The sequence below is a fragment of the Rosa rugosa genome, chromosome 1, assembly GCF_958449725.1.
Source record: "Rosa rugosa chromosome 1, drRosRugo1.1, whole genome shotgun sequence".
In the NCBI taxonomy this organism is placed as follows: domain Eukaryota; kingdom Viridiplantae; phylum Streptophyta; class Magnoliopsida; order Rosales; family Rosaceae; genus Rosa; species Rosa rugosa.
In genome coordinates, this window is record NC_084820.1 from 13,305,955 (window position 1) to 13,333,380 (window position 27,426).

Below are 27,426 nucleotides of genomic sequence, written 5' to 3' on the forward strand. Positions count from 1 at the left end.
GATCATTTTACTTTTTTTTGGGGCCCACGTGCTTGCCACATCAGCAAACAGACGGCCCTGTTAGGAATTTTTTACGGAAGTCTGAGACGTGACCCTTTTTTTTTTTTCTTTAATAATGAGTAATGACAGAGACGTGAGCTCTCCCTCTGCATTTTAAAAGCCATTTAATTTCTTAATGATAATTTGGGCGGTGAAATGAAGTTGGAAATTTTCATATTCTATTCCACTAGCAACCATCCTATTTAGATTGCTTGCAGGTTACAAAGGAAGACTCATTCTCACCTAACTAAAATACTGTGTTTAATTAATCATATGTTCATACATGCATTCTTTTGAAGGAAGAAAGGTCAATGAGGGCTGTTGCAAATGGACCTAGTCGTATTTTAGCAATAAAACTATATGTCTATTGCGGTATTAGCTGCACTTTAAAAATACGTGTTTATGGATAGAAAGTGTATTTAGATGAATCGACTCAAAAGAATCGGATTGACATTCGAATAGCTAATATATGTAATGGTGAGCTAATTCATCAAATCCGTAATGTGCAAAAATAGGGCTGTCAACACCTTGATGTCAAAATACGTGTTTGGGTATCACATTGGTACTTTTGAGAGTTCGGGTATCAAATTGGCATTGGCAACATAGTTTGGGGACGGTGACTGAATTTTTCTCTTTTAAAAGTCCTCGAAGAGTTCAGACACTGTTGAAGTAAAAAACCCATGAGAAAATGACGATTTTTTGGGAAGGAATGAGATTCTGGGCTTCTATGTGGGATTGGTGACTGCAACGCTTAGAAGAATTCCATTTTATTCTTCATCTAGAATGGGGAGCTTCAGTGGGCTGATTATTTTGTAGCTTTACTATTCATGAAGTCTGTTCAAGCGTGGCAGATATTGAAAAATTAGACGACTGGATTAATTAAATGACTGCCTGGAACTGTCCTTCCTCTTTTGTATATGAGGATGAATAGTTGTATACAGTGTGCTTCTTATTTTTATTTCATAAAGCTAATATTAGGATCCTTTTACCTGGTTTTGCACTGAGATCAGCTTAATCAGTTTGTGATTGGTAAGGCTGACTTTTATAGAAGTATGTATTTCCTATTGGATCTTGGAGATTGAGTTGCTTAAATCAGACTGGATGTGAAACTATGAATCAGTTCAAGTCATCCTCAACCATTATGTCATTGTTTAGAAAATTGGTGTCATTTTGCATGTAAATAATGGGGACCAGATAACACTTTAAGAAACAATTTATTGGCTAATGGCTATTTATAATATATTGAAGAAAGTCATGGATGAAGTTTCCTGTGCAGCTTCTAAAAAAAATTAAAAAAATTAGTGTACACGCTTTGCATATTCTACTGGTTAGCGGAAGCGTCGCAAGATTGACAAAGAGCATGACTTGGCTGCGTGCACAGGGCGTTTCGTTGGCACAAGACGAGCAAGACCAAGGCTATAAAAAGATCATGGTCCTGTATAAAAGTTCAAACAAAGGGTCCAAAAAAAAATTTAAAGAGTTAAAAGTTATAGATAGAAATATTTTTATTCTTCGATCAAGTGTTTGTAATTACTATTTTATTAAGCTCAGCCATATCATTCATAAAATTTAGGTAGATAACACACTCGCAGTAAAGCGCGGTCCTAAATAGTGTATCACATATGTAATTTGTTTCTCTGTTGTTATTTATTTATTTAGTACAATTCTTTGTTGTTGTTATTTACTACACACTAGGCCACTTTTTTAGGGAAAATAAATGAAATCAAGCATTACTTTGAACGAGTAATTCAGAACCACGAACTAGTACAAGCAACATATATATGTGATTGACAAAGAGCATAGTTCACAAATACATACAAGTCATGAGGCTGTATAGTGGCACGAGCTTTATTTCATCACACACATCGGTTTTATATTTTCATTTGCATTATCATTGAGCCATCATTTTCTTCAGATCTTGCATTGCTTTATTTACCACCTGAAACAGGGCATTGTACGACGAACCACCTTCCCTCAAAGCCTTTTCTCCACTTTGTTTTAGCTCTTTCACCCTACCTCTTATTTCAAACCCATCTTTCTCCACCATGATCTTCCTCACCATCCTCTCTATCTCCTCCCTACCAACCACTTTCTTCCACGGTGGCACCTCTGACCGGACCGCCACCCCAAGCTCCTCAGTCAACAACGTGGCATTCATCCTCTGTTCCGCGTAGAGTGGCCAAGCAATCATTGGGACCCCATTTGTCACACTCTCTAGCGTTGAATTCCACCCACAATGCGAGAAAAACCCTCCGACCGACGGATGGCTCAAGATGTCCGCTTGGGGGGCCCAAAGAGGCACAACCAAACCCACACCGCGAGTCCGGGTCATAAACCCTTCAGGCATAAAAGTTGATAGGTCACAATCACCTGAAGCAAAGGCATTAATAATTTAATATGATTAAAGATGCCTCAAAGCAGATAGATCGATGTATGTAAAAACTACTACAAGAAAAAATGCTAATAATGAAATGTACCATTTCCTGAAGTGAAAAAGGCAGCATCTGATTTTGTTGTGGGTGGCCGTACAACCCAGATGAATCGTTGTTGGCTCAACTCCAAACCCCAAGCCATCTCTGTCATTTGGTCATAAGACAGTGTTCCTCCACTCCCTAAAGACACAAATATCACCGACTCACTGGGTTGTTTGTCAAGCCAATCAAACAAGTCCTCATTAACCCTCGGACAACCCGATTGGACCGATCTAGTTAACGGTCCAATTGGATAAACAGGCACCATTTTAGTCACTCCACCCAATAGTTTTTCATCTCTAAACGCAGCTAGTGTTGTAGGCTGCAACTCCTCCCAAATATTCAGCAAAATCCCATCACCGAGTGGAATCTCAGCACAAAATCGTATGTATTCAGAATATTGCTGATTGGTCCGGTCCAGCATCGGGTCAACCACGTCTTCAGGCCGAAGTGCCCTACAACCAGGAAGTTTGAGCGGTTCGGTTCGGTCCACGTATTCTCCTTCCACTTCCTTGTCTAGGGTTGGAGAGTACATCATGAGAGCGAGACACCATGCATTGGAAGCAACATAAACGTACTTGGGAATCCCTAGCTCGTCGCCGATAGGCAACGATTCGGTGCTGAAGAGGTCCACGATGAGCATGGTAGGAGGAGAAGCCATGTCGCGCAGAGCCGACCGGAACGCAGGTCGTACCTCTCTCATCATGACGGAAAGGCACGTGACTACGGCGGCTTTTGGGTCGACGAGGCCAGAGATGTCGACCGGAGGGAGCTCTACGACGTTGAGTTTCGGGGTAGAGGCTGCTTTGATGGTTTGGGATTCGGCTTGTGACGTGGGAGACATGGCGAAAATTGTTACGGCGATGTTTTGGTCGGCGGCGACGAGACGTTTTCCGAGCTCGAGGACCGGAATGATGTGGCCCAATCCTGGACTGCTGAGTATCGCTGCATGTAGCTTTGAGTTTGAACTACTCATCGTGCTCAACAAGTGTGTCTTAGACTTGTAGTTGAGCTCAGTTATATAGCACTTATAAATACGCGAACTACTTAAATTCCCGTTATTCTAGAACTTGCCTAAATAATATTATCTGGCAGGATATAAAACTGCACGTAACTTAGCTCTTTGTCAATGCATGTTCTGATAACAAAATCCCTGAAATGGTAATCAGCTAGGTTTAAATTCGTGTCATGATGATCTACAAGAATATATTTGGTGGCACTCACCATCTAATTAAATCATTGTGTTCTTCTTTATTTAAATGATCATATTGTGAAGCACAATAGTATTTTTTTTTTTTGAAATAAAGCATATATAGATATAAAGTTAATGTGGAGGGCAGTCTGACCCCAGCTTCTTACAATCATGCTCTAGTACTTCCAGAATATAGTCTGGAGGATGATCAAACCATGATTCACCCATACTGGCCTCATAGGCAACATTGGCTAGACGGTGAGCTACTTGGTTACACAATCTGGGGGCATGCTGCACAATGACATTGGACAGCAGGGCAAGGTTACCTCGAATATCATCAATGAGACCTTCTGCATTAATATGAGTGCAGTGTCTATCTGCAATATCAGAGACAGCTTCGAGGCAGTCCGTTTCAATCACCACATTACTAATCTGTAGGGCCTTCACCATTTCAAGGCCTTTCATGATGGCACAAAGTTCGACCTGCTTTGCTGAGGCAACTGATTGAATAGGGAATGCGAAAGCAGCTTTGAACTTCCCTGTATCATCTCTCAGTATGCCACCAACACCTCCATGAGGTATTTGGGGTACGAAGCTTCCATCAACATTAAGTTTCCATTGACCTCGAGCCGCCGGTTTCCAGATAGGCCTACTCTTTGGTTGCTTTGAGTTTTCTGTTAAATTTCCTTTAGCAAACTCTGCGAGCCATGCAAGAGAGCTAAACACCAAATTACTTGCAGGTTGGCTAGTATTACGCCAAAACATGTCATTTCTGTTCTTCCATATGGCATGAAGTACCATCAGGAGCTTAGCAAAAACTTCATTCTTAAGATGCAAGGCATGATCAAGCATCCATTCCTTGAAATCTATGCTAGGCAACAGACTTCTGTCCAAGTTAAAAGGTGGTGCAGCTAAAATGGAAATGGCAATGGGGCACTTACAGAAGATGTGTGCAGCGTCTTCATATGGATGTGGACATAAGAGACAGTGTAGGTCACCAGTATACCCTTTAGTGCTTAGGGTTGCCCGAGTTGGTAACAGATTTGAGCAAGCCCTCCATATGCATATTTTAACTTTGCCTGGCACCTTTGCACGCCAAATCCTTTTCCATAACTCCTGAAAAGGATTACCCTGGGAAGTGGAAGCAAGCACATTTTCTAGCACTTTGGTTCTGGCAATCCAATAAGCGGTTTTGACAGAGTAGAAACCCTTCTTTTCCGGGCTCCAACACAATTTATCTTCCATATGTCTACTACTAAGAGGAATACATAGTACCTGTTGAGCAATTACAGGTGGGAAGATGGCATATATGGCAGCGGGTATCCATTGTCTTGTGCTGGAGTCAATTAAATCAGACACAAGTTCAAAAACACAATCCGGTGGTTTATGAACAAGGAATTGTTGGCAGTTTGGGATCCACTTATCTTTCCAGATGTTGACTTGAGAACCATTACCAATGCTCCATTGTACTCCCGCTTTTAAGACTGGCCTTCCATTAAGGATGCTTTTCCAAGAGAAAGATGGAGAGTCTCCAAGTTCTGCTTCCCAAAAAGAGCTATTGGGGTGGTACCAGGCTTTAAACAGCTTGGCAATCAATGAGTGTGGGTTGGACACCAATCTCCATCCCTGTTTAGCAAGCATAGCAAGATTATAGGCATATATATTTTTAAAACCCATGCCACCTTCAGGCTTGGTCAAACAGAGCTTTTCCCAGCTTCTCCAATGGATTTTCTTTTTCTCATCGGTATCTCCCCAAAAGAATGAGGCACACAGTTGATGGATATCATCACAAAGGCTTTTAGGTAACAAGTAACAGTTCATGGCATATAAGGGCATGGTTTGCGCAATTGCTTTTATGAGGATCTCCTTACCTGCTGCACTTAGAATTTTCGCTTTCTAACTCACAAGTTTCTTAGTGAGCTTCTCCTTGATGTATTCAAAAATAGCAGTCTTGGATTTCCCTACTCTCATAGGTAAACCCAGGTATCTATCATGCTCTGTGACACACTTGACTTCTAGTAGAGCAGCCATTTCTCTTTGTCTGTCAACATTTACATTATTACTGAAGACAACACTACTCTTCTGGAAATTTACTTTCTGACCAGAGGCCTTCTCATAAGTATTCAAAATTTTTCTGTATTGCAAGCACTCCTCATTTGTAGCTGAGCCAAAGAGTAAACTGTCATCTGCAAAGAAAAGATGGTGCAATGTGGGAGCTTGAGGGCACATGGTAAGACCCTGAATATTATGTTGATGCACTGCCTTTGAGATTAAAGCTGACAAGCCTTCACTACATAAAATGAATAGATAGGGTGATAGTGGATCTCCCTGTCTAATGCCCCGAGTAGGGGTAATCAGAGGAGAAGGTTCCCCATGAAGCAAAATAGAATAGCCCACGGATGTTACACACTTCATAATGATTTGTACCCATTGGGATGCAACACCTAGTTTCGTCAGCATAGCATGAATAAAGGTCCAATCAAGTCTATCATAGGCTTTACTTATATCAAGTTTTAGAGAGAAGAAACCTGATTCCTGGTGTCTCAGTTTGTGCATGAAGTGTGCTGCTTCAGTTGCCACTAAAGTGTTGTCCGAAATCAATCTACCTGGAACATAAGCACTTTGCAAAGGAGATACTATCTCAGGAAGCCACACCTTAAGTCGATTTGCCACAACTTTAGAACTGATTCTGCAAATAACATTGCAGAGAGCTATAGGCCGAAAGTGCATGGCCTCTTTCGGGTCTTGAAGTTTTGGTATTAAGCACAGATATGTGTAGTTTGACTGGAGCCACATTTCGCCTTTTTCAAGCAAGCCTCTAACTGCTACACACACATCCTGACTGACAATATGCCAATACTTTTGGTAGAAAAATGGGGACATCCCATCTGGCCCCGGGCTCTTTGACGGGTGCATCTGGAAAAGGGCTGCCTTAATTTCTTCATCTGTGTATGGGAGTAGTAAAGCCTCATTCATCTGTTGTGTCACTTTGCATGGAGTAGAGTCAATTACTGCCTCAATAGCCTCTTCATCAACCTGTTCCGCTGAGAAAATATTCTGAAAATAAAGCATTAAAAGCCTTTGCACTTCACTTGGTTCAGTCTGCCAAACCCCATGTTCATCCAAAAGACCCTTAATAGTGTTTCGAGATTTTCTATTACTTGCCTTTCTGTGGAAGTAGGCAGTGTTTCTGTCACCTTCTTTCAACCATAAGGCACGAGATCTTTGCCTCCAATACGTTTCCTGGATGGTGAGTAACTGACTAAAACGAGCATGGAGCTGTCTTTGTTCTTCATAAAGTTGCGGAGAATGAGGTTGTCTCATGAGGTCATTTAGCTTCTCCTGAATTTGCCCCATCTCAGTGTGGTGTTTGTTGTACTCAGTACGGTGCCAGGTCATTAATTTGTCACCAAGAGCCTTTGTCTTGCTTCCTAGTTGCTGTAACGCATTTCCAGTAGTAGGCACTGCCCATTCTTGCTTAATAATGTTCACACAGTCTTCCCTGCCAAACCAACACTCTTCAAAACGAAACAGTTTCTTGACTTTCCTGCGGAGTTGCTTTTCTCTATAGGCTTCAATAAGCAATGGACAATGATCCGAATCTGAAGGACTCAGAGTGATAACCCTACTATATGGAAATTTGTTGCGCCATTGGATTGTTTGAAAGCCGCGATCTAACCTTTCTTTCGTATGTCTATTGGACCATGTGAATCTGCCGCCTACAAAACCCATGTCAATGAGACCACAGGCCGTCATCGTTCTTCTGAACTTAGTCATTGCTGCCAGAACTCGAGGAGGTCCGCCTGACTTGTCTTTGCGTGACATCACCTCGTTAAAATCTCCAGCCATCAACCATGGCAAGGGACATCTTTGTGCAGCTAGGGTTTTGATTAATTGCCATGTATGATCCCGTCCACCTCTGTTAGCGACCCCATAGAGACCTGTAAATCGCCATAAATCGGTACCAGGTTTACCAATAGCAGTATCAATGTGGTTTGGAGAATGGCTACGCACATCGACATGAGTATCCTCACTCCATAAGATGGCAAGTCCCTGCGATTCTTCTTCATGAGGCACACAGAAACTCCCCTTGAATCCCAGTCTATGCGTTAATGAGTCAATGGTAGTCTTCTGTGCAAGGGTTTCAGAAAGAAAGATTAGGGTGGGTTTCTTGGCAAGTACGATATCCACAAGAGCTCGCTGGGTTTCATTGTTTACGATACCTCTGCAATTCCAGACAAGGATGCAGCCTTGATGCATTGCTTGGTACTTTTGTCGCCGGCAAATGACGGCGTTTTGGGTGGCAGCGCACAGGTTGGAGGCGGTGCCTTAGGGTTTTATGTATATTGGCACATGTTTAGGGTTTAGGCCAAAAAAAAAAAAAAAAAAAAAAAAAAGTATATAGTATATGATATGTATTAGGTAAATTAATATAATTTGTTTAATAAGGCGGAAGAATTAGAGGCGTAACAATCAAGTAAAGAGGATTTGATAGGGGTATTAATAAATAAATTAATCTCATAAGAAGAAATCAACGAGTCTTTGAATGGCAAGTGAGACCAAAAGAATAAGCTATGCTATTGGAACATATCACTACTTCAGTAAGGTTGTCAATGGGTCGTGTCGGGTCAAAGTATTTGTCGTGTCGCAAGATACAAACCCAAACTCAACCCATTTAATAATCATGTCAAAAATTTAAACTCAAACCCAACCTATTTATTAAATGGGTTACCCATTTCCAACTCACTTAACCCATTTAATAAATAGGTTGTGTCGTGTTTGACAAAATGACTCATTTAAAGGTTAACAATGCAACCCATTTAACTGAAAAATGCATAAATTGATTAAATTCACTAAAAACTCCACAAGACGAAGAATATAAATAATTATATATAATTCATAAATAATTAAATCCAATAATTATAAAGCAAAATATTTCAAATTGTCTAATTCTATGATCAAATACTCCCAACGTCTAAAATTTCAGGATGAAGTATAGCATAATCGGGTTATACGGGTTCACTTCGTGTTGGCGGGTTGACCCGTGGCCGACCCATTTATTAAATGGGTCATGGCGGGTTGACTCATGGCTGACCCACTTTATTTTGTGCGGGTTTCAAGTCGTCTTATCAGGTCGTGTCGGAATTGACAGCCTTAATATGAAGGAATTGGAGAAGAGAATTACAAGAAGAAGACAACATGCCAAATTAAAACCAGTGATATGCAAGCTATTAATTAAAACCAGTGTAAAACTCTTGTTTGTATTTTGTTTTGCTTTTGCCAAATGAATCATTCTGCTTTATACTTTTGTATAAGGTTAGTGATCGAAATAGGGTTTCCAGTTCTATACATTTGGAATTTTTGTCCATCCAAATACAGTGATATTTGTTAAGCTTTGTTTAGAATTATCGACTGTCGGCATGGATAACGAATTAGTCATTCTTTTTTCTTTTTATATATTAATGGCACGTTTACTTACTTGGAATGGGAGAGAATGATTACGGGGTAAAACTATTCCTACGTTTACTAACATATAAACATATAAAGGAATCAGAATGATTCCAGGTAAAACTATTCATGCGTTTACTAACACATGAAAAAATCGGAATGAGTGTAGGTCCCACCTCCTTATAAGGAATCGATTCCTGAATACTCAGGAATTTGATTACGAAGGGGGGAGATGGGTTTAGGAATCAACTCCTCCGGAATCAATACCGATTCCTTTCTTCTCCCATTTAAGTTGTCTCCGATTCATGATTATTTTCCATTCCAAGTAAGTAAACATGCCATAAGTGTTCACCAACATTTAGGAGCAGTCAGTGGCCCGATCTGACTATTCCATTAATGTTGAGTTAAAACGTTCATTTACTTTCCAAAGGTTTCTGTGAACCAATATTCTTTTTCAGATTATTAGCTGTACGTTAGCATTATTAATAATATTCAAGGTTGGTGCAGTTATCTTAGAGAATGGTGCTGGTATTAAAGCATGGTGTGGATCGGATGTGAAACCAGAGCAATTCTAATCTGATGTAAAACGAGATCTGACGGTGAAATTTTGAAGAGATACTTGAGACTAGAAAATTTAGGTTTTGCGACTATTTAAATTACACTAACTGACTAAAATGTGGAAAACAAAACAAAACAAAAAAGAAGAGAAAACCATGTCTTCTTTTTTCTGAGATAAAAAGACTGGGATTCTATAGACTAAGGAGGAGGAATCTCCTTTAGTACAATGTCTCGGATGCAATCCGGAGTGGTCTGAAGCCAGCATAAAGTCTGTTCAGATTCAAAAGCTAAACTAGCTAATCTATTAGCTATTTTATTACAAGTGCGAGGGGTATAAGATAGCTGGACTTGCTGCAGATGTCGTATCATGAACTGGATTTCCTCAATCAAGGTACCATACTCTGAAAGATTGGTAGAACTGCTGTTAATGTCTTGGCCGGACAGCCAACAAACAATCAGAAGTGATACACACCGACTGGTAGTTATACAAACTAATGAGTTGTTGGCCTGCTTTGATAGCCAGGAGTTCAGCATGCATAGCCGAGCGGACAAAATGAACTGCAATTTGGTATGCAGCCTAGAATTCACCTCGAGCGTTCCAGAGAACTCCCCCCAAACCACTTTTAGTTAGTTGGGGAAGAAAAGCTCCATCTACATTTAAAGTGAGATTAGCAGTACTTTTTGGGTTCCAAACCTTGTTTACCCGTGTGGAGGGTACATCCTCCTTAGCTCTAGCTCGCTGAAATTCTTCTAACCAGGTAATACAACTGAAGAAGATTTCTGAGGCAGAGCTAGATTTGTTCTCCCATAGTTTAGTGTTCCTGTTCTTCCATAGCCCCCATATAATCATTAGAAGTTTTTCAAACCCCTCCATTTTGAGATGTAGAGCTTGCTCCAACATCCATTCTTGAAAGTTGAGATTAGGAAGCAACGTCTCCTGCAGATGAAAGGGAGCTTGGGACAGTAGTGAAGTAGCTATAGGACACTTACAGAAGAGATGAGCTCATGAGTCTTCCACTACATAGTGGCATACCGGGCAGGAAAGCTCACCCTAATACCCTTTTGTAGTAAGCCTTTCCCGGGTGGGTAGGAGATTGCAGCACGCTCTCCATACACGTATATGAACTTTGCCTAGTACTTGTGCCTTCCAGAGCTTTTTCCACAGCGCTTGGAATGGATCACCTTGAGATGACGAGGTCAGTGCATTATCTAGGACATGTGTCCTAGCTATCCAGTAGGCACTTTTCACTGTATACCAGCCCTTCCTATTTGGATGCCAATAATACTTGTCACATGTACTATGTCGTCCCAATGGGATACTAAGAACCTTGGCCGCAACTGATGGCTGAAAGATATCATAAATAATGGCAGGAATCCATTACCTAGTTGACGCATCAATGAAATCAGAGACAAGCTCTACCGTTGTGTTGGGAGGTCTGTGAACAAGGAATTGTGAGCAGTTCGGTATCCATTGGTCACTCCAAATGTTAACTTTTGTACCATCACCAATCTGCCATTTAATACCAGCCCTAAGTATAGGTCTGCCTGCAAGAATGCTTCTCCAAGAAAACGATGGAGCGTCACCCAACTCTGCATGCCAAAAATCACAATTTGGAAAGTACTTGGCTTTGTACAATCTGGCAATGAGTGAAGATGGATTTGTAACAAGTCTCCACCCTTGCTTGGCCAACATAGCTAGGTTATATATAAGCATATATATTCTTAAAACTCATACCTCCTTCATGCTTTGTCAGACATAAACGTTCCCAGCTTCTCTAATGAATCTTCTTTTTGTCATCTGTATCTCCCCAAAAGAAAGAAGCACACAACTTATGAATATCATCACAGAAACCCTTTGGCAACAAATAACAATTCATTGCATATAGAGGCATAGTTTGAGCAACAATTTTTATCAGGATCTCCTTTCCTGCACAACTGAGTATCTTGACTTTCCAATTGATGAGCTTCTTTGACAATTTTTCTTTAATGTACTGGAAAATTTGAGTTTTAGATTTTCCAACTCGCGATGGGAGACCCAAGTACCTGTCATGCTCCTTTTCACACTTGACTTCTAAAACCGCAGCAAGTTGAGCTTGAGTATGTGCTGGCACATTCCTGCTAAAAACAACACTACTCTTCTGGAAATTTACTTTCTGACCAGAAGCTCTCTCATAAGTATTCAAAATTTGTCTAACAGTGTGACATTCCTCCAAAGTAGCTGCCCCAAATAAGAGACTATTATCAGCAAAGAAAAGATGGTGCAATGTTGGGGCTTGCAGACACATCTTAAGGCCCTTTATAACTCCTGATTCAACAGCCTGAGATATTAAGGATGATAAGCCTTCAGCACATAAGATAAACAAGTAGGGAGAGAGAGGGTCTCCCTGTCTGATACCCCTAGTAGGGTAGATAGTCTCGGATGGCTCACCCTGCACAAGAATGGCATAGCTAACAGAAGTCACACAACTCATAACCATAGAGATCCATTGAGCTGAAAAACCCAGTTTCACCAACATAGCATGCAGAAAAGGCCATTCTAGTCGGTCATAGGCCTTACTAATATCCAACTTGAGAGAGAAAAACCATTCTTCTTAGGTTTGAGCTTGTGCATAAAATGAGCTGCTTCAGTTGCAACAAGTGTATTGTCTGAGATTAGTCTGCCAGGTACATAGGCACTTTGGAGTAGAGAGATGATGTCAGGAAGCCATTTCTTCAGTCGGTTTGCAATGACCTTTGAACTGATTCTGTAGATGACATTGCACAATGCTATAGGGCGAAAATGTGAAGCCACAGTAGGGTTCTTGATTTTCGCAATTAAGCATATATATGTGAAATTGGATTCCTCCCAAATCTCTCCAAACTGCAGGAAATTACGTATAGCAATACAAACATCGAGGCCAACTATATGCCAATATTTTTGGAAGAAGAAGGGAGACATACCATCCAAACCCGGGCTTTTAGATGGATGCATTTGGAATAAGGCAGCTTTGATTTCTTCATCCGAGTATGGAGCATTTAGGTCCTCATTCATGGTCGAAGTGACCTTCATAGGTGTAGCTCAGAAGACTTTAGAAATGGCAGACTCATTTACACCCTCAGATGTGAAAGTCATATTATAAAAGTTGAGGAGAAGCTGCTTTATCTCTTGCGGATCAGTAGTCCACACCCCATCATTATTCATTAAACCCCTGATGGTATTCCTGCTCTTTCTGTTAGAGGCTTTACGGTGAAAGTATGCCGAATTCCTATCCCCATCCTTTAACCATATAGCCCGTGATCTTTGTCTCCAATACTTTTCTTCTTGAGAGAGCAATTGACTCTGCTTAACATGTAGCCTTCGTTGTTCCTCGTATTGTTCGACTGAATATGGTTGCCTCATGATATCCAACAATTTGCTTTGAACCTCACGAAGCTCAAGTTTTTGTCGTTGGAAATCTGTAGCATGCCATTGCAAAAGTTGCTGGCCGGTAGAGTGTATATTGGACCCTAACTGTTTCATCATGTTTCCAGTAAGTGGGGTGGACCAATTTTTTTGAATAATATTCAAACACTGTGAGTTTCCATGCCATATCTCCTCAAAGTGAAACGTACGAGGATGCCTATGTATAGGATCTCTCTCAGCCCTAGCTTCAATCAATAGGTGGTTATGGTCAGAATCATAGGGGGGCAGCGTGATTGTTCTGCTTAATGGGAATATAGCCTTCCAAGATGCAGACATGAAGCTCCGATCTAAACGCTCCTTTGTGAATTTGTTAAACCATGTAAAATGGCAGCCATAGAATCCCATGTCACTAAGACTTGCTGCCTCCATAGTTTGTCGAAAAAGAGCCATTGGGGCAAAAGCACGAGGAGTACCACCTGACTTATCAACCCTGACCATGAGCTCATTGAAATCCCCCGCCATTAGCCAGGGTAGGGCACACATTTCAGCAGCTAGGGCATCAATCAGGGACCATGTTCTATGTCAATCTTCCCTTGCAGCATAGCCATACAGACATGTAAATCGCCAGACCTCATCTGTATCATTCTCTCTGACTTCGACATCAATATGATGCGGAGATTTTGTACTCAGATAAACATGGAGTTCATGACTCCACATCATTGCAAGCCCCTGGGAGTTTGGCCCCTTTTGGACACAAATATTATCAGCAAAACACAGGCGATTTGTAATGGAGTCAATCAATTGTTGTGTAGCTAGGGTTTCGGCCAAGAAGATGAGGAATGGTCGCTTAGCTTGAACCAAATCAATCAAAGCTCTTTGCGTCTCGGTATTTACTACCCCTCGACAATTCCATACAAAGATATTACCTTGCAACATAGTGACCGATGCGGTGGTCGTTTAGGGCAGCACTTAAGGTTTTTAGAGTTCTCTATATAATTAAAGTCCTTGGTTTATGCCCTAGTTAGTTAATTCGCGAATTAACGAATTTTTTTAAAAAAAACACCCGTTTTCCGAATCATTCTCAAAGATTTGAAAAAATTAGCCTTTTTTTTAAGTCAGCCGAATTATTCGCGAATACGTATTATTCCCGAATTTTTCAATTGAAAAAAAAAAAAAAAAAAAAAAACCAAACTTTAAAAAAATATATATATATTGTTTTATTTTTTTCAATTAAAAAAATCAAGTTTAAGATTAATTTTGAATTTTAAACTTTTATAATTAAAAAATTATACAATTAATAATATTATTTATTAAATAACTTAGATTTGTTGAAGTTTTGTATATCCAAGTGATAATATTTGAGAAAAGCTTTGATTCACCTTGATTTTTCTTCAAAATTTATGTTTAAGAAGTCATATAACTACGTATAAGTACTAGAAATGACAAATATCAATCCATATTTTTACATACGTATTTTTTATTACATTTCGTTTTAAACACGTACGTATCGAATTTTTCTAACTAGGGTTTATAACCGAATTTTTCTAAGTATTTTTCACTAAAACTTATAGAATTATTCACGTACGTATTTTTGACGTTTAACTCCCCTCCCGAATATTACTAACTAGGGTTTATGCATTCACTTTGATAAAATCTGGATCAATGTTTGGATTCCACTATCTATAACATACTATATTTTAGTCGAAAGTGAAAAATACGTCCACTTGGAAAGAAAGAAAAAATCTGATTAGCCAAAGCTAACCATAGTCACTACCAAACAAGTATACTGTGTAGAAAAATATGTCCACTACCAAACAAGTATACCGTGTAGAAAATATGTCCACTACCGTGTAGAAAAAATATGTCTAGAAAAATATGTCCACTACCAAACAAGTATACCATGTAGAAAAATATGTTGTCCACTACCAAACAAGTATACCATGTAGAAAAATATGTATACCATGTAGAAAAATATGTTGTCCACTACCAAACAAGTATACCGTGTAGAAAAATATGTCCACTACCAAACAAGTATACCATCTAGAAAAATATTTCATTTCCACTACCAAACAAGACCGCGTACACTTTCTTTACAGAGACTAAGCTTAGGCATCAAGTAGACTTGGCCTCCAAGGCTGGAATCATTTAGAGGATTCTGATGTGTTCTTCAAGGCACAACGATTCTGTTCATCACCTCCATCTTTCTTGTTGGGTTCTTTTCAGTTTCTGTTTTCGTTCCTATCGTTCGCTTCTTGCCTTTGTTTTCTCTTTCGGTCGTTTTCAATGGCATCAAGCTCTAAAACAGCCTCTGCATCATCATCAGCTCATCAGTGGAAGTATGATGTGTTTTTGAGTTTCAGGGGTCCTAACACTCGCAGGAGTATCACATCCGAAATATACGATGGATTGCAGAACAAGAGAGGAATTAGAACATTCATGGATGATCCGGATCTGAGAGTAGGGGATGTTATTGCTCCCAGTCTCCTCACAGCAACTGAAGAATCAAGGTTTGCAATTGTCATTCTCTCACCAAACTAAGCATTTTCTACTTGGTGATGGAGGAACTTACAAAGATTTGTCAATGCATGGAAGACAACAACAGAATTCTTCCACTTTTTTATAATGTCAATCCTACTGATGTGAGATATCAGAAGACGCCCTTTAAAGATGCTTTCGCTAAGCATGAAAGCTCTGGCAGACACGAACCAGAGAAGGTGTAGCAATGGATAGCTGCTTTAGACAAGGTCGGGTCTTTTTCTGGCATACACAGAATTTTAAGTAAGCATATCATGAGGCTATCTTAATTACCAATAGTTACAGTTTTATCTTTTGGATTATATTATATTTACCTAATAGGTTGTTTGACCCTTAATTCTTCCTTGTAGGACTGAAAGAGAACTTATTGATGCCATTTTGGACTCTGTCTGAACCATGTCTTCTTCATTTGTCCATACTTGTTATATTTTTTTTTTGAGAAAAGAAATAATCCATTAATAACCAAAAAAATTACAAAGCATTGGAATAACCGGTTGTGGTATCAACACCACGACACATATTCCTACCAAGATCCATAGTTATGGGTCCGTCACTAATAGTAACATCCATGAACCGAAAGGGTCCAACCCCTAACCAATTTTTCCGCCTATCACCCCAGGCTACAAAGAACGATAACCAATCCCGAGTGTCACGATACGACCTCGTCACCAACATCCAGACAAACCACTCCACCCTCTTCCACACCGTGTCCATAAACCGCCAGACCACGTGCAAGGGAAATCCACCTTTCCGTTGATAACCAAACAGCATCGAAATTGTAACACATTGTTCCCAGGAGTAACACCATATTGATGGCTCCACAACACGACCAAAACCTCCAAACCCTAGCTCAAATGAGTAGGGACGATTTATTTGACCTAACCAAAAACCTGAAACTAAAGCCCTAATAAAAAACTGAAAGAAACTACCATGATTGACCAACCCTTTACGAACCAGACCAAAGCTATGACAAACAACTTCCCTTTTTCCAATTTGCCCGCCGGCAGACCACCACCACAAATCTTGCCCTTCGAGCTCACCACCCCAGAGATACCCAAGCAATACCGCAAGCCACACGGATCCAACTGCCTGTCGTCGGCCGGATTCAGATCTGGAAACAAATCCACTCCAATCCCAACCACCGAGAACCAGATCTGGAAACACTGTGCCCTTCCACCTGGGAACGAAATCGCTCCACCCATTTGTGTCCATCCGCTCGGGAGCCCGAACCCACCACTGCAAACATCGCCGATCGACCAACCTCTGAACAGGGATCAGCGCCATACGATCCATGGCATGCCGCCGCCACGATCTGGCCTCTGGCCCCTTGCTCCAAGCCTGCGCCGCCGTCGAAATCCCCCTCCCCGCCTGCGCCTCTGCCTGAGAGTAGAGAAAAAGGATGCAAAGCCCCGACCAACGCAAAGAAGACAAAATCGAAAGTCCCGAGACCCCCATCTCCCGTCCGGCAACACCTGCCAGTCGTCGCTGAGGCGGTAAGCCACGATCGACGAGGAGGCGCCGCCGGACGAGTAGCAACCGCTCCTTCACTCTTTCCAAAACCTAGTTTTCTCTCCTGTTTTCTCGGTCTCCTACAGAGTCTTTTTTACAAGGGAAAGAAATCATACTTGTTATATTTTTAAACCTGTATCCCATATTTTCACTTTCCTTTTCAACTATTTTTTTCACCTTCTTCTCAAAAAAACAATTTTTTTCACCTTAATGTTAATATGAGGCATTCACCAAGCTTGAGGCCCAATATGAGGACAAGGGACGAATGAAACCACATTGATTAGGGTCTAATGCGCCGAAAACATTATTTGTGATAGGGTTCTTGACTCAAAGCACAAAAATTGACTAAAATTATCTCACTTACCCCAGTAACAAATTTTTATTCCTACTTACCCAATTTAAAATAAAATAACAATTTTACCCTTGACTTAATTAGTTAATTACATGTGCCCCACTCTCTGTCTCTCACTCTCTCAACCTCCATTCTCCGATCTTCTCTCTCTCTCTCTCTCTCTCTCTCTCTCTGCCATTGTTAATTCCCTCATACCTCAATCTCTCTGCATTTCACCCCCCAATCTAGATTTCCATTAGATCTGAACAACCAAGAACTGCAGAAAGTATCGCTTGGTGGTAGGCGATGTCGAAGCCGGCGGAGACGACGAGTTCCAAGGCGGGAGGGGTCGCAAGCATCTCCCGGTGGTCGACGACGATGATTTTGGGTCATGCACCAACTCTCTCCGGCCATTGCCATCAAGAAATTCAAACAGTCCTTCCTCTCCGGCAACCCCGATGCCGCAATGAAAGTCGAGGCTTGTCGGAGAAGCCTGCGAAAAGCATGGCTTTTTTCTCGTCGTGAATCACGGCATTAAAGACAATCTCCTAGCGACGGCGTCTTTGGTTTGCCCTTCTCTGAAAAACAGAGGGCACAGTGGAAAGCCGGCGAGCACCAAAACTACAAGTCCCACACTCCCACTCATAGCGATGGCGTCTCCCCCAAGTATTGCTCAAGTTAGGACGATCATTATCCATAAATATATAATATATATTGAAAACTTGAAGTTACAACAAAAGCTCCGCACTTGTAGGAAAGGAAGTTTCGTTTTCGAAGAGAGTAAACCGTTCTGTTCAAATGTTCCGTCTGGCGGCACGTCTTCGAGACATCGTCGTCGGACGGGTAGTCCTGGAGTCTGAGTCCACCGGTGACAGTCCGAGGCAGGGTAGAGGCTGGGAAGGTGAGGAACGATGGAGGACTTCTGGTATTATGTGGGGCAAGCTACAACCGCTGACTCGGGCTTTTGACGATTGGATCCTCCTGTGGTCCCTGTCGTGGAAGCCTCGTGGAGGGCAAGGGCGACTCTGGTTGCACTCCTGATCAGACTGGTATTTTCGGGTGACGAAGATCTGGCCACTGTTGCTGGGCTTCTACCCACGGTGGCTTCTTCTGCCGGACTTGGCTCGACGTTTCTGTGGTTTGGTGGCGGCCGGTTCCAACGCTGGCGTGGTCTGGCTACTGGTGCGAGCCGTGGATCGCTGGCAGAGTTTCCCGACACTGATGGTGGTACGCGTCCGACAGCACGCGAGGGAGGATGCAAGGGAAGTTAAGTCGTGGGCCTCTGCTCTGTTGATGGGCTTTTCCTGGTGGGCTCGTGATCTTTTATTAGGTATTATAAGTATTGTTGCTATTTTCAGTCCTAGTAGGTTTGTTTTTCAAATAAATTTATGCCATTCCCCGGTAGAATTAGGTGGGCTTTGTCCCGGCTTGCACGTTAGGTGTGCCTTGTCTGGTCTAGTGAGGAGGCGTGTCGTTGTTGACTGGATGCCACCTCATAGTGACAGAATGAAACAGAGTGCCATCGGTCTTAGTTCCGATTGACAACATAGTGAGACAGCTGTTTTTATTTGTTAACTAATGATCCTCTTCGTGAGAGTGATCCTGCCGGTCTGTCACCATCAAGCAAATGCAGTTGCCAGAGGTGCAACCATTGCTATTGGGTGCATATTATGATACATTATTTTTGTAGAGGTTCTTCCTATTATTGTGGGATATTCTCATAACGTTAATTGTAAGTTGGGGTTAAGGAACCATGTCCCCCCCCCCCCCTCCCCCCATGTATCCTTCTGTTTCATTAATAAAGGCTTAAGGGCAGCCGCACCGGTCATTCTTCAAAAAAACATATATATATATATATATATATATATATATATATATTATATTCAACTTTTTCATGCTTGTTAAATCACGTGGCGTCAACTGTTTATTGCTTGCTTCTTCTTTGGTAAGGTGGTAGTTATGATTCCATGATTAATCTCATTTTTTTAATCATAATAATGGAGGTGTGCATGTATGTTAGTTTGATCGGTAAATCATATGCGGTTGTTATTGGGTATGTTGGACGCTTGGGTGCCCATATCAAATTCTTTTTTTTTTTTTTGGGTAAAATGGGGGAGAAGACCCAGAAAGAAAGAAAAATGAAGAAAAAAAAGTTCTATTGGGGGGCAATAGACGTTTTGAATTGATGTAATCTCCTCGTTTTTTTTTTCTCTAATCAAAGTTTTATTTATGGCTGAATACTGTTTAGTCCTTGAGCTTTTGACCAAAAACACTTCAGTCTCTGGCCTTCTAATTTCACACGTTTAGTCCTTGTACTTCAAAATTTCGGACCAATAGGTCATTTCCGTTACTCTCCGTCCAAAACCTCAGTTAAGTAATTAACGTGGCAATCATTTCCCTGCTAAAATGTCTATTCTACCCTCACTTCATTTTTTTTAATATATATATATTTATTTATTATTATTATTATTTTTCTCTGTTTATCTCTTTCCTCTTCCTCATCTCTTTCCTCCTTCACCTACTCGCTGCTCCTAAGCCATTTAGCTCGTGCCCTCTTCTTCCTCCTCTCTCTTCTTGTTGTCCACTACGCCCAGATCGAAACCGTCCCTCTGCCTCACACACCTCTATCCAATCCCAATCTTCTCTCTACCACACCTTCCAAGCCATCCCCAAAGAGTTCACCGAAAACCAAATCTCGGCCAAAGACAGAGCCCAGGTCGAATCTCCGTCGTCGTCTTCGCTCAGCCGCCACCGGAAAACAGCCCCAAGCCCACCAGTCGAATCCTCGCCGTCGTCTTCACTTCCATACTATTGTTCATCTCTTTGAGGCTTTGCTTGAGTCCAACAACCAAAATCGAAAATGGGTTTCTCCAACTTTGCTTTCAGAGCACTGTTTTCTCTTCCATAAACGTTATCAGCCTCTCTTTTTCTTGTTTTTTAGATTCTGTTTTTGCATCTTTTGCTGAGAACCCTCGATTTTTAAAGCCTGGTTTTAATGATGGGTCTGAACCTATTTATCTGGAAGTCGCTCTGCTTATTTTTCTGTTCTGATCTGATTTTAAAATTGGGATTGTGAAATTGTGATTTTGTAGATTCATAGGGACGAGGAGAGTGGGGAGATACTGAATTTGGTGTTTGTTTGGGCCAGTGAGGGCTCCGAGTTGAAGGGGGATGTTCCGGTTATTTTCAAAGGTGAAGATGTTTACCCAGGTCGGATCATCTTGTCTCTCGGCCTCAATTTCGGGTTTGAATCGGAGCTCCAAACAGCTGCTCCACGCTCGATTTTGGGGCGGCGAGGTCTGAGAGGAGAGAGATTTGAGGGGCTGAGACTTGAGAGAGAATTCCAACTTATCGAGTAAGTGAAAAAAAAAAAACAAAGAAGAATAAATGTAAAAACAAAAAAAAAATTGAGGGTATAATAGACATTTTGACGGAGAGTAACTGAGGTTTTGGACGGCGAGTAACGGAAAGGACCTATTGGTTCAAAATTTTGGAGTACAAGGACTAAACGTGTGAAATTAAAAGGCCAGGGACTGAAGTGTTTTTTGGTCGAAAACTCAAGGACTAAACAGTATTTAGCCCTTTTATTTATCTAATTTTAGGAAGATTAGTTTCCACTTCGGCGACCGAAAGTTCTATTGGGGAGCGATAGACGTCTATTGGGGGGTAATACACCTCTATTATCCCTATATTATGGGGCAATAGACTTCTATTGCTCCTCTATTGGGGGGCAATAGAGGTGTATTGGGGGCAATAAACCTTTCCTGTGAGGTTTTCAGAAAAGTCCGGTGGGCGGCGGTCAGTGATCGGAATCCGGCGACCGATAACCAGCTCCGGCGAAGTGTCTTATGATTTCTCTCTCTTCCATTTTCTCTCTCTCTCTAAGTAACAAGGGGGTGAGGGTAAAATAGTCTCAAAAATAAACCAAAAAAACAAAAAAAACTTAATAGGGTATTAGAGCAAGTTCACCCGTTGGGTCACCAGGTCACCAGGGCAGGAAACTATTCACTGCCACTGGATCTTTGCTTCCACCCGTTGGGTCAGGGTCACCAGTCAGTTACTGTTCATCGAATATTTTATTAATTTTTTTTTGGAAAATGAGAAATGTATGATGTAAATAAATAGTATTGATAAACAATTTGAAAATGCAATCAAAGAAAATTTTATTGGTAGACAAATTATATGTCCACCGACACTCTTTTTTTTTTTTTTTTTTTTTTTATAACTCCACCGACACTTTTATCACATATACACCACCGAATAAGTTTTTGAAAAGTGTGAAAATATTTAAAACTCCACCGACACTTTTATCATGTACACCACCGACAAAGTTTTTGAAAAGTGTGAAATTTTTTTTAACTCCACCGACAATTTTGTCCACCGACAAGTTTTTGAAAAGTGTGAAAAAATTTAAAAATCCACCGACACTTTCATCACATGCACACCAAGGACAAATTTTTTGAAATGAGTGAGTGATAACCCACCGACACTTTTATGTGTGAAAAATTTCAATAAATAGACATGATGTTTTCACTACATACACACACCATCCGAGCTTAACAAAGCTTCACCATTTCATATCTCTAGCATTACATATTTCCTAAATTTCCCTCGTTGCAATGAACAATTTGTGGGATCAAATTCGACGGTCTCAGGATGAAGATGATGAAGAGATGATGGCCACCAACGCCATTGTCATGGCTGCAGTCGCAGAAGAATCTGGAAACCAACACCGAGGGCACGGTTCTCATCCGGGTCGTGCACCAAATGAGGAACGATTTAGAGAAGAAAGGGGCAAAGGTATGTTGGCCGACTACTTTGTCGACCGGCCAGTGTTCAAAGATCCGGATTTCCGAACACGTTACAGGATGAGTCTCAATCTCTTCATGCGTATATCTACTGACCTTTGCCAGTATGATCGTTACTTTGTTCAAAGGTCAGATGCTACCGGCAAAGTCGGACTGCTTCCGGAGCAGAAGATGACAGCTGCCTTACGAATGCTTGCTTACGGTGTAGGGGCAGATCAATGTGCTGAGTATTGTCGGATGGCGAAATCCACCTCCGTCGCAGCCCTTCAGCACTTTACACGAGGAATTGTTGATCTACTCAGCAGAATACCTCCGCGCTCCTACTGCAGCCGACCTCAGACGACTTCTTGCCAAAGCTGAGAGGAGAGGTTTTCCAGGAATGATTGGGAGCATCGACTGTATGCATTGGCAATGGAAGAATTGTCCGACAGGTTGGGCTGGAGAATATAGTGGTAGGAAACAGATCCCCACTATCATCCTGGAAGCAGTCGCATCTTACGACACCTGGATTTGGCACGCATTCTTTGGAATGCCCGGGGCATGCAACGACCTGAACGTCTTGGCAAAGTCTCCGTTGTTTGATGAGCTTACCGCCGGTAGAGCACCTCTGATCCAATTCCAAGTTAACAACAGAGCTCACAATCTAGGGTACTATCTCGCAGACGGTATTTATCCTCGATGGGCGACTTTCTTGAAAACTGTTCGAAATCATACACGCCCCAAGGAAATCGAGTTTGCAAAGGCTCAAGAGGGGTATAGGAAAGATGTAGAGAGATGTTTTGGTATATTACAGTCACGGTTTGGCATTGTTAGAGGAGCTGCTCGTGGGTGGCATAAAGAGGACCTTCGATACATTATGTTGACGTGTATTATATTACACAACATGATTGTCGAAAATGAACGACCTGAAGACAGCGATGATGAGTTGGAGTCCGATGATGAGGAGGATAACAATATGAGGCCCAGGATTGCTGAGGTATGGGAGGGACCAACCGGTAGAGACTTTGATCCTGTTGGTAGAGATGCTCATCATATGAACGGATTCATGGACCGCTACCAACAAATTAGATCTGAGCAGAGTCACTCCAACCTTCAGGAAGACCTCATTCAACACTTTTGGGAATTTCAAGGCAATAGGAGTATCTAGATCTGCTATTTGTGTGTGTTTTCTATTAGTTTTTATGTTTTTAATTATGTTTGGCAAAGTCTACTTTAGTTTTTATGTTTTTAATTATGTTTGTGTGGTTTCTACTTTCGTTTTTATTTTTTAATTATGTTTGTGTGGTTTCATTTAGCTTTTCATTTGTAAGGGTATTATTCAAATAAATTTTCATTTCATCAATCTAATATTACATAAGTGAAAAACCAAGCATTGGAATCATAACAATACAATTATTTAAAATATATAACTCCCTAATTTTCCTAATCCTCATCTTCATTAGGAATCCAATTTGTGTTTGTGGGGTCATCCATATGGTTGGGGTTGGTGGATTCACCCGAAGAGAAAGGTGGGGAAGGGACACCACCGGTGAATGGTGGTTGTGGGAAGCCACCGGGGAAAGGAGATTGTGGATAATACCCACCGGGGAAAGGAGGTTGTGGATAGCCACCGGGGAAAGGAGGTTGTGGATAGCCACCGGGGAAAGGAGGTTGTGGATAATATCCACCGGTGAATGGTGGTTGTGGGAAGCCAGATCCACGGGTTGCATCTTCAGCTTCTTTCTCCGCAATTTTTTTTTGTTTTCTTTGCCAGTAATTCTTTTTGGTTGGCGTCATCTTACTTGTGTCCATCTCCATAATACGCTCTTCCCTCTCTTGATTTTTGAATTCCCTCTCTTGAATATCCAATTGCAAGCGTATATAATCTCGTTGTTGTTGGTCACGGAGATGTCGAGCATATTCCTCATCACGTTTCTCCTTGGCAGACAGCATTGATGTTTGGTTGGTTGCTATAGTCTCCACAGCGGCTGTCAGAGGACTGGAATCATTAGATGCTTTCTTTCCTTTCCGAAGAGCTTCTTTGGCAGCCTTCTTTCCTTGAGGCCTCACCGAAGGATTGGGAGTTGCATCGGCGTTTACCTCATCTGCATCTATGTCCAACTGGACATGAGAATCAGGAACGGATTGTTGTGTGTGCATCCGTTCAGTTCCTCCCCTGGAGGTTCCTCCAGCCGAAAAGGAATGGTTTGGAATGTCATCAAATTGTTGAAACCCCTTAACAATCTCGTAACATTCTAAACTAATGAAATCACCTTTTTTTTGTTTTCCTTTCGATTTGGTCATCGCAGCTCTCCACAAATCTTGTGCTTGACGTACCTATTTAATTTAAACAAAAAAGTATAAATCTATTAGTACAAATATAAACGAGGTACAATGTATCAACTATTTAAATATAAGGTGAGTATAATGTATAATTTAAATAAAATGAAGTCTAAAGTATGATTATGAAGTACTAATTTGAAGTATAATTATCAACTAAATTTTAATATATCAACTAATAATTTAAAGTATAATTATCAACAAAATATTTCAACTAATAATTTAAAGTAAGATGTATCAACTAATTAAATTTTAATATACACTAAAAGAATCATAAAAACTAATATTCGTGTTACACTACAAATTCATACCTCATCAATCATATTCGCACCACTCTTGTACCACAATTTCGCTTGCCTTAACGCACAATGCCAAGCATAAAGTTCGACTTTCAAGGTTTTCCACCTCCCTTGAAAAGCTTGCAATGTTCGGACATATCCATCCCAATGTTCGGCATAGTGTTGGCGTACCTCTATCCATAGATCATCTTTTCTTCGATCTGTACCGATTGCCGGATCTTGGCTAACAGCCCTCCAAGACTTGCACAATTGAATGTCTTCAATAGTCTGCCAACGTGTCCCGTCAATACTTGGATCTCCTACGGGTTGGACAATCGTTTGCCTCGTACACTCATATTGGAATCAAAAAATTGTAGAGTATGAAAGCTATGAGGAGAAGGAACAAAAAATTTTGAGGAAGAAAGATGATTTTTTTGGTGTGAGAAGTAAAATAGGAGGTAAGGTATTTATAGAAAATTTTGGTTTAATTTTTTTTTTGTTACCGTTGTAATCTAACGGTATTTTTTTTTTTTTTTAACCTCTGCAATCTCCAGCCGTCAGATCCATTTCATAATCATAAGCAACGGTCCAGATCTGTGGACCGTTGCATTCAAATCTGCACATGGACTCCAACGGCTACAAGCCACGTCGCCGGCTGCAGTCACAAAACGACAAAAACACGAAAGCAACGCGCCTGTTGCTTTTGTCGCCGCTAGAGACAAGAAACTGAAGCTCACTCCCCCCCCCCCCACGGCGCGTCTCCCCGAGCTGCTTCCTTTTGGGCCAGGCTGGCATCCTGGGTCACGGGCTCAGTCACCCTCCTCCCCGAGTTCGTGACCTGGGCCTCCCACTGTGGTTTTGCCCCAAGCCCGGTGGAATCATGAATAGTCAGCTGGGTCACCATTTTTGCTGCTTTTGACGTGGTGCCCGGGCAATAGGATGCCCGGTGAACTTGCTCTTAGGGAAGACTTCCTTAGAGTGTTTTGGGTAAGGGAGAATTAAAAAAACTTAATGGGGTAAGTGGGAAAAAAATCCCTAGAAATGGGGTAAATGGACAAAATCCCTTTGTGATATAAGGGCTTCAGAAATGAAGAAACCCAATGAACTTATGTGCAATTGTGCAAATAGGTAGCCCATTTCAAATTTCTCAACTTTTCAATGGACAATCAGACCAAAAAATAAGACTTTTTGGTGGACACACTAATTTAGGCCGCGGAACCTTTGGAGACGTTTCAATAGTCATATGCGGAAGTTGAGGTCCTTTTTTTTTTTGGTCTGACTTGAGGTACTTGACATTAGCGAAATTACTTATACCGCTAGTGGACATTAATTTAAAATTTTAATCGAGTCATTATTCTAAGTTCGTCACTAGAGGACCTCTCTCCCCTACTAAAACTTTCTCTTAGGCTATCTCCAACCCACCAAGCAAAAAATAGCCTTGAGACCAAATTTTAGTTCTAATTTCTTTACTATTTATCGATGTGACATCAACTGCCTCCAACCTGTCAAGGCTAAATTATAGCCCTAAAATATATTTTAAAAATTTGAATATGTTATATATATATGTGTGTGTGTGTGTGTGTGTGTGTTCTTTTTTATCAGATTCTTATTTATAGTAATTGAAATTATTTTTATAATAAAAAATATTTTTCCAGTTGTACTTTTCAAATTCCACTTGTTGCTTCACAAGCAATGTTGTAGATTTCTTATTCGATTATATATATGTGGCATATTTCATCAATATTTTTAAATTCTCGAAAATGATTTTGAGGCCATGTGTTTCGTCGTGATTTGTTTGTGAAATTTCGAAATGGATATAAAGCAATTTTTGGCTTGATCACATCTTATCAAATTTTCAGATATGATTTTGAGGCCATGTGCTTCGTCGTGATTTGTTTGTGAAATTTCGAAATGGATATAAAGCAATTTTTGGCTTAATCGCATTTTATCAAATTTTCGGATATGATTTCGAGGCCACAGGTTTCGTTGTGGTTTGTTTGTGAAATTTCAAAATTGATATAAGATTCTTATCAAATTTTTGCGGAATGGTACTTTTGCACCAGTGCTCCCTCTCTAAATTACCCTCCAAATCATATCATGGTAAGGGAGAGACTGCGGAATGGTACTTTTGCACCAGTGTCAGTCCACACATGCGGAATGGTACTTTTTGGCTTGATCAAATGTTATCAAATTTTTGGATAAGATTCTTGAATGACACTTATTCCGTCAGCATTGGATTATCAAATTTTGGAGTGGATATGATGTCTATGTGGCACTCGTTATCTTCAGCAAAAAATAACTTTATAAACTGAGTGCTTGAACTAGCATAACTCACAAAATCATCTACTTCTCTCTACTCACCTTCATCAACTTCATACTTTTTTTAAAAAAAAACACTTTTGCAATGAGTTCTAATTGGTTCAATAAGTGGCTGGAAAGATAACGCGCATAAGAAGAAGAGGATGAAGAAGATGAAGAGATGGAAATGCATGCAACACAAATTATGACAACGGCAGCTAGTTAGTTGGCTAATGAACAACTCCGTCCACAACCACA

General features: G+C 40.9%; 4 protein-coding genes across 4 annotated transcripts; 1 reads left to right on the forward strand and 3 right to left on the reverse strand.

Moving 5' to 3' along the window:
• Nucleotides 1–1,786: 1,786 nt before the first annotated feature.
• Nucleotides 1,787–3,624, reverse strand: LOC133727297 (anthocyanidin 3-O-glucosyltransferase 5-like). Its single transcript, XM_062154892.1, has 2 exons — nucleotides 2,517–3,624; nucleotides 1,787–2,409 (listed from the first exon to the last, which is right to left on the reverse strand). The coding sequence occupies exons 1-2, from the start codon at nucleotides 3,484–3,486 to the stop codon at nucleotides 1,931–1,933; spliced, it is 1,449 nt and encodes a 482-aa protein (XP_062010876.1). The 5' UTR covers nucleotides 3,487–3,624; the 3' UTR covers nucleotides 1,787–1,930.
• Nucleotides 3,625–12,766: 9,142 nt separating this feature from the next.
• Nucleotides 12,767–13,612, reverse strand: LOC133746177 (uncharacterized). The gene has a single exon (XM_062174371.1). It carries the CDS (start codon nucleotides 13,610–13,612, stop codon nucleotides 12,767–12,769), a length of 846 nt encoding a protein of 281 aa, XP_062030355.1.
• Nucleotides 13,613–22,084: 8,472 nt separating this feature from the next.
• Nucleotides 22,085–23,420, forward strand: LOC133746262 (uncharacterized). The gene is made up of 2 exons (XM_062174470.1): nucleotides 22,085–22,475; nucleotides 22,579–23,420. Exons 1-2 carry the CDS (start codon nucleotides 22,085–22,087, stop codon nucleotides 23,418–23,420), a joined length of 1,233 nt encoding a protein of 410 aa, XP_062030454.1.
• Nucleotides 23,421–23,695: 275 nt separating this feature from the next.
• LOC133718782 (uncharacterized) lies at nucleotides 23,696–25,185 on the reverse strand. The gene is made up of 2 exons (XM_062145664.1): nucleotides 24,904–25,185; nucleotides 23,696–24,589 (listed from the first exon to the last, which is right to left on the reverse strand). The coding sequence occupies exons 1-2, from the start codon at nucleotides 24,913–24,915 to the stop codon at nucleotides 23,696–23,698; spliced, it is 906 nt and encodes a 301-aa protein (XP_062001648.1). The 5' UTR covers nucleotides 24,916–25,185.
• Nucleotides 25,186–27,426: the final 2,241 nt, after the last annotated feature.

What these genes read in the sequence shown, in the direction of transcription:
- LOC133727297 (XM_062154892.1), bottom strand. Translation starts at nt 3,486, where the DNA reads ATGAGTAGTTCAAACTCAAAGCTACATGCAGCGATACTCAGCAGTCCA. An exon ending in CTTTTTCACTTCAGGAAATG is followed by an intron (nt 2,410 to 2,516) that starts GTACATTTCATT and finishes CCTTTGCTTCAG; the next exon opens with GTGATTGTGACCTATCAACT.
- LOC133746177 (XM_062174371.1), bottom strand. Translation starts at nt 13,612, where the DNA reads ATGGCGGGGGATTTCAATGAGCTCATGGTCAGGGTTGATAAGTCAGGT.
- LOC133746262 (XM_062174470.1), top strand. Translation starts at nt 22,085, where the DNA reads ATGAACAATTTGTGGGATCAAATTCGACGGTCTCAGGATGAAGATGAT. An exon ending in CTTACGAATGCTTGCTTACG is followed by an intron (nt 22,476 to 22,578) that starts GTGTAGGGGCAG and finishes TCTACTCAGCAG; the next exon opens with AATACCTCCGCGCTCCTACT.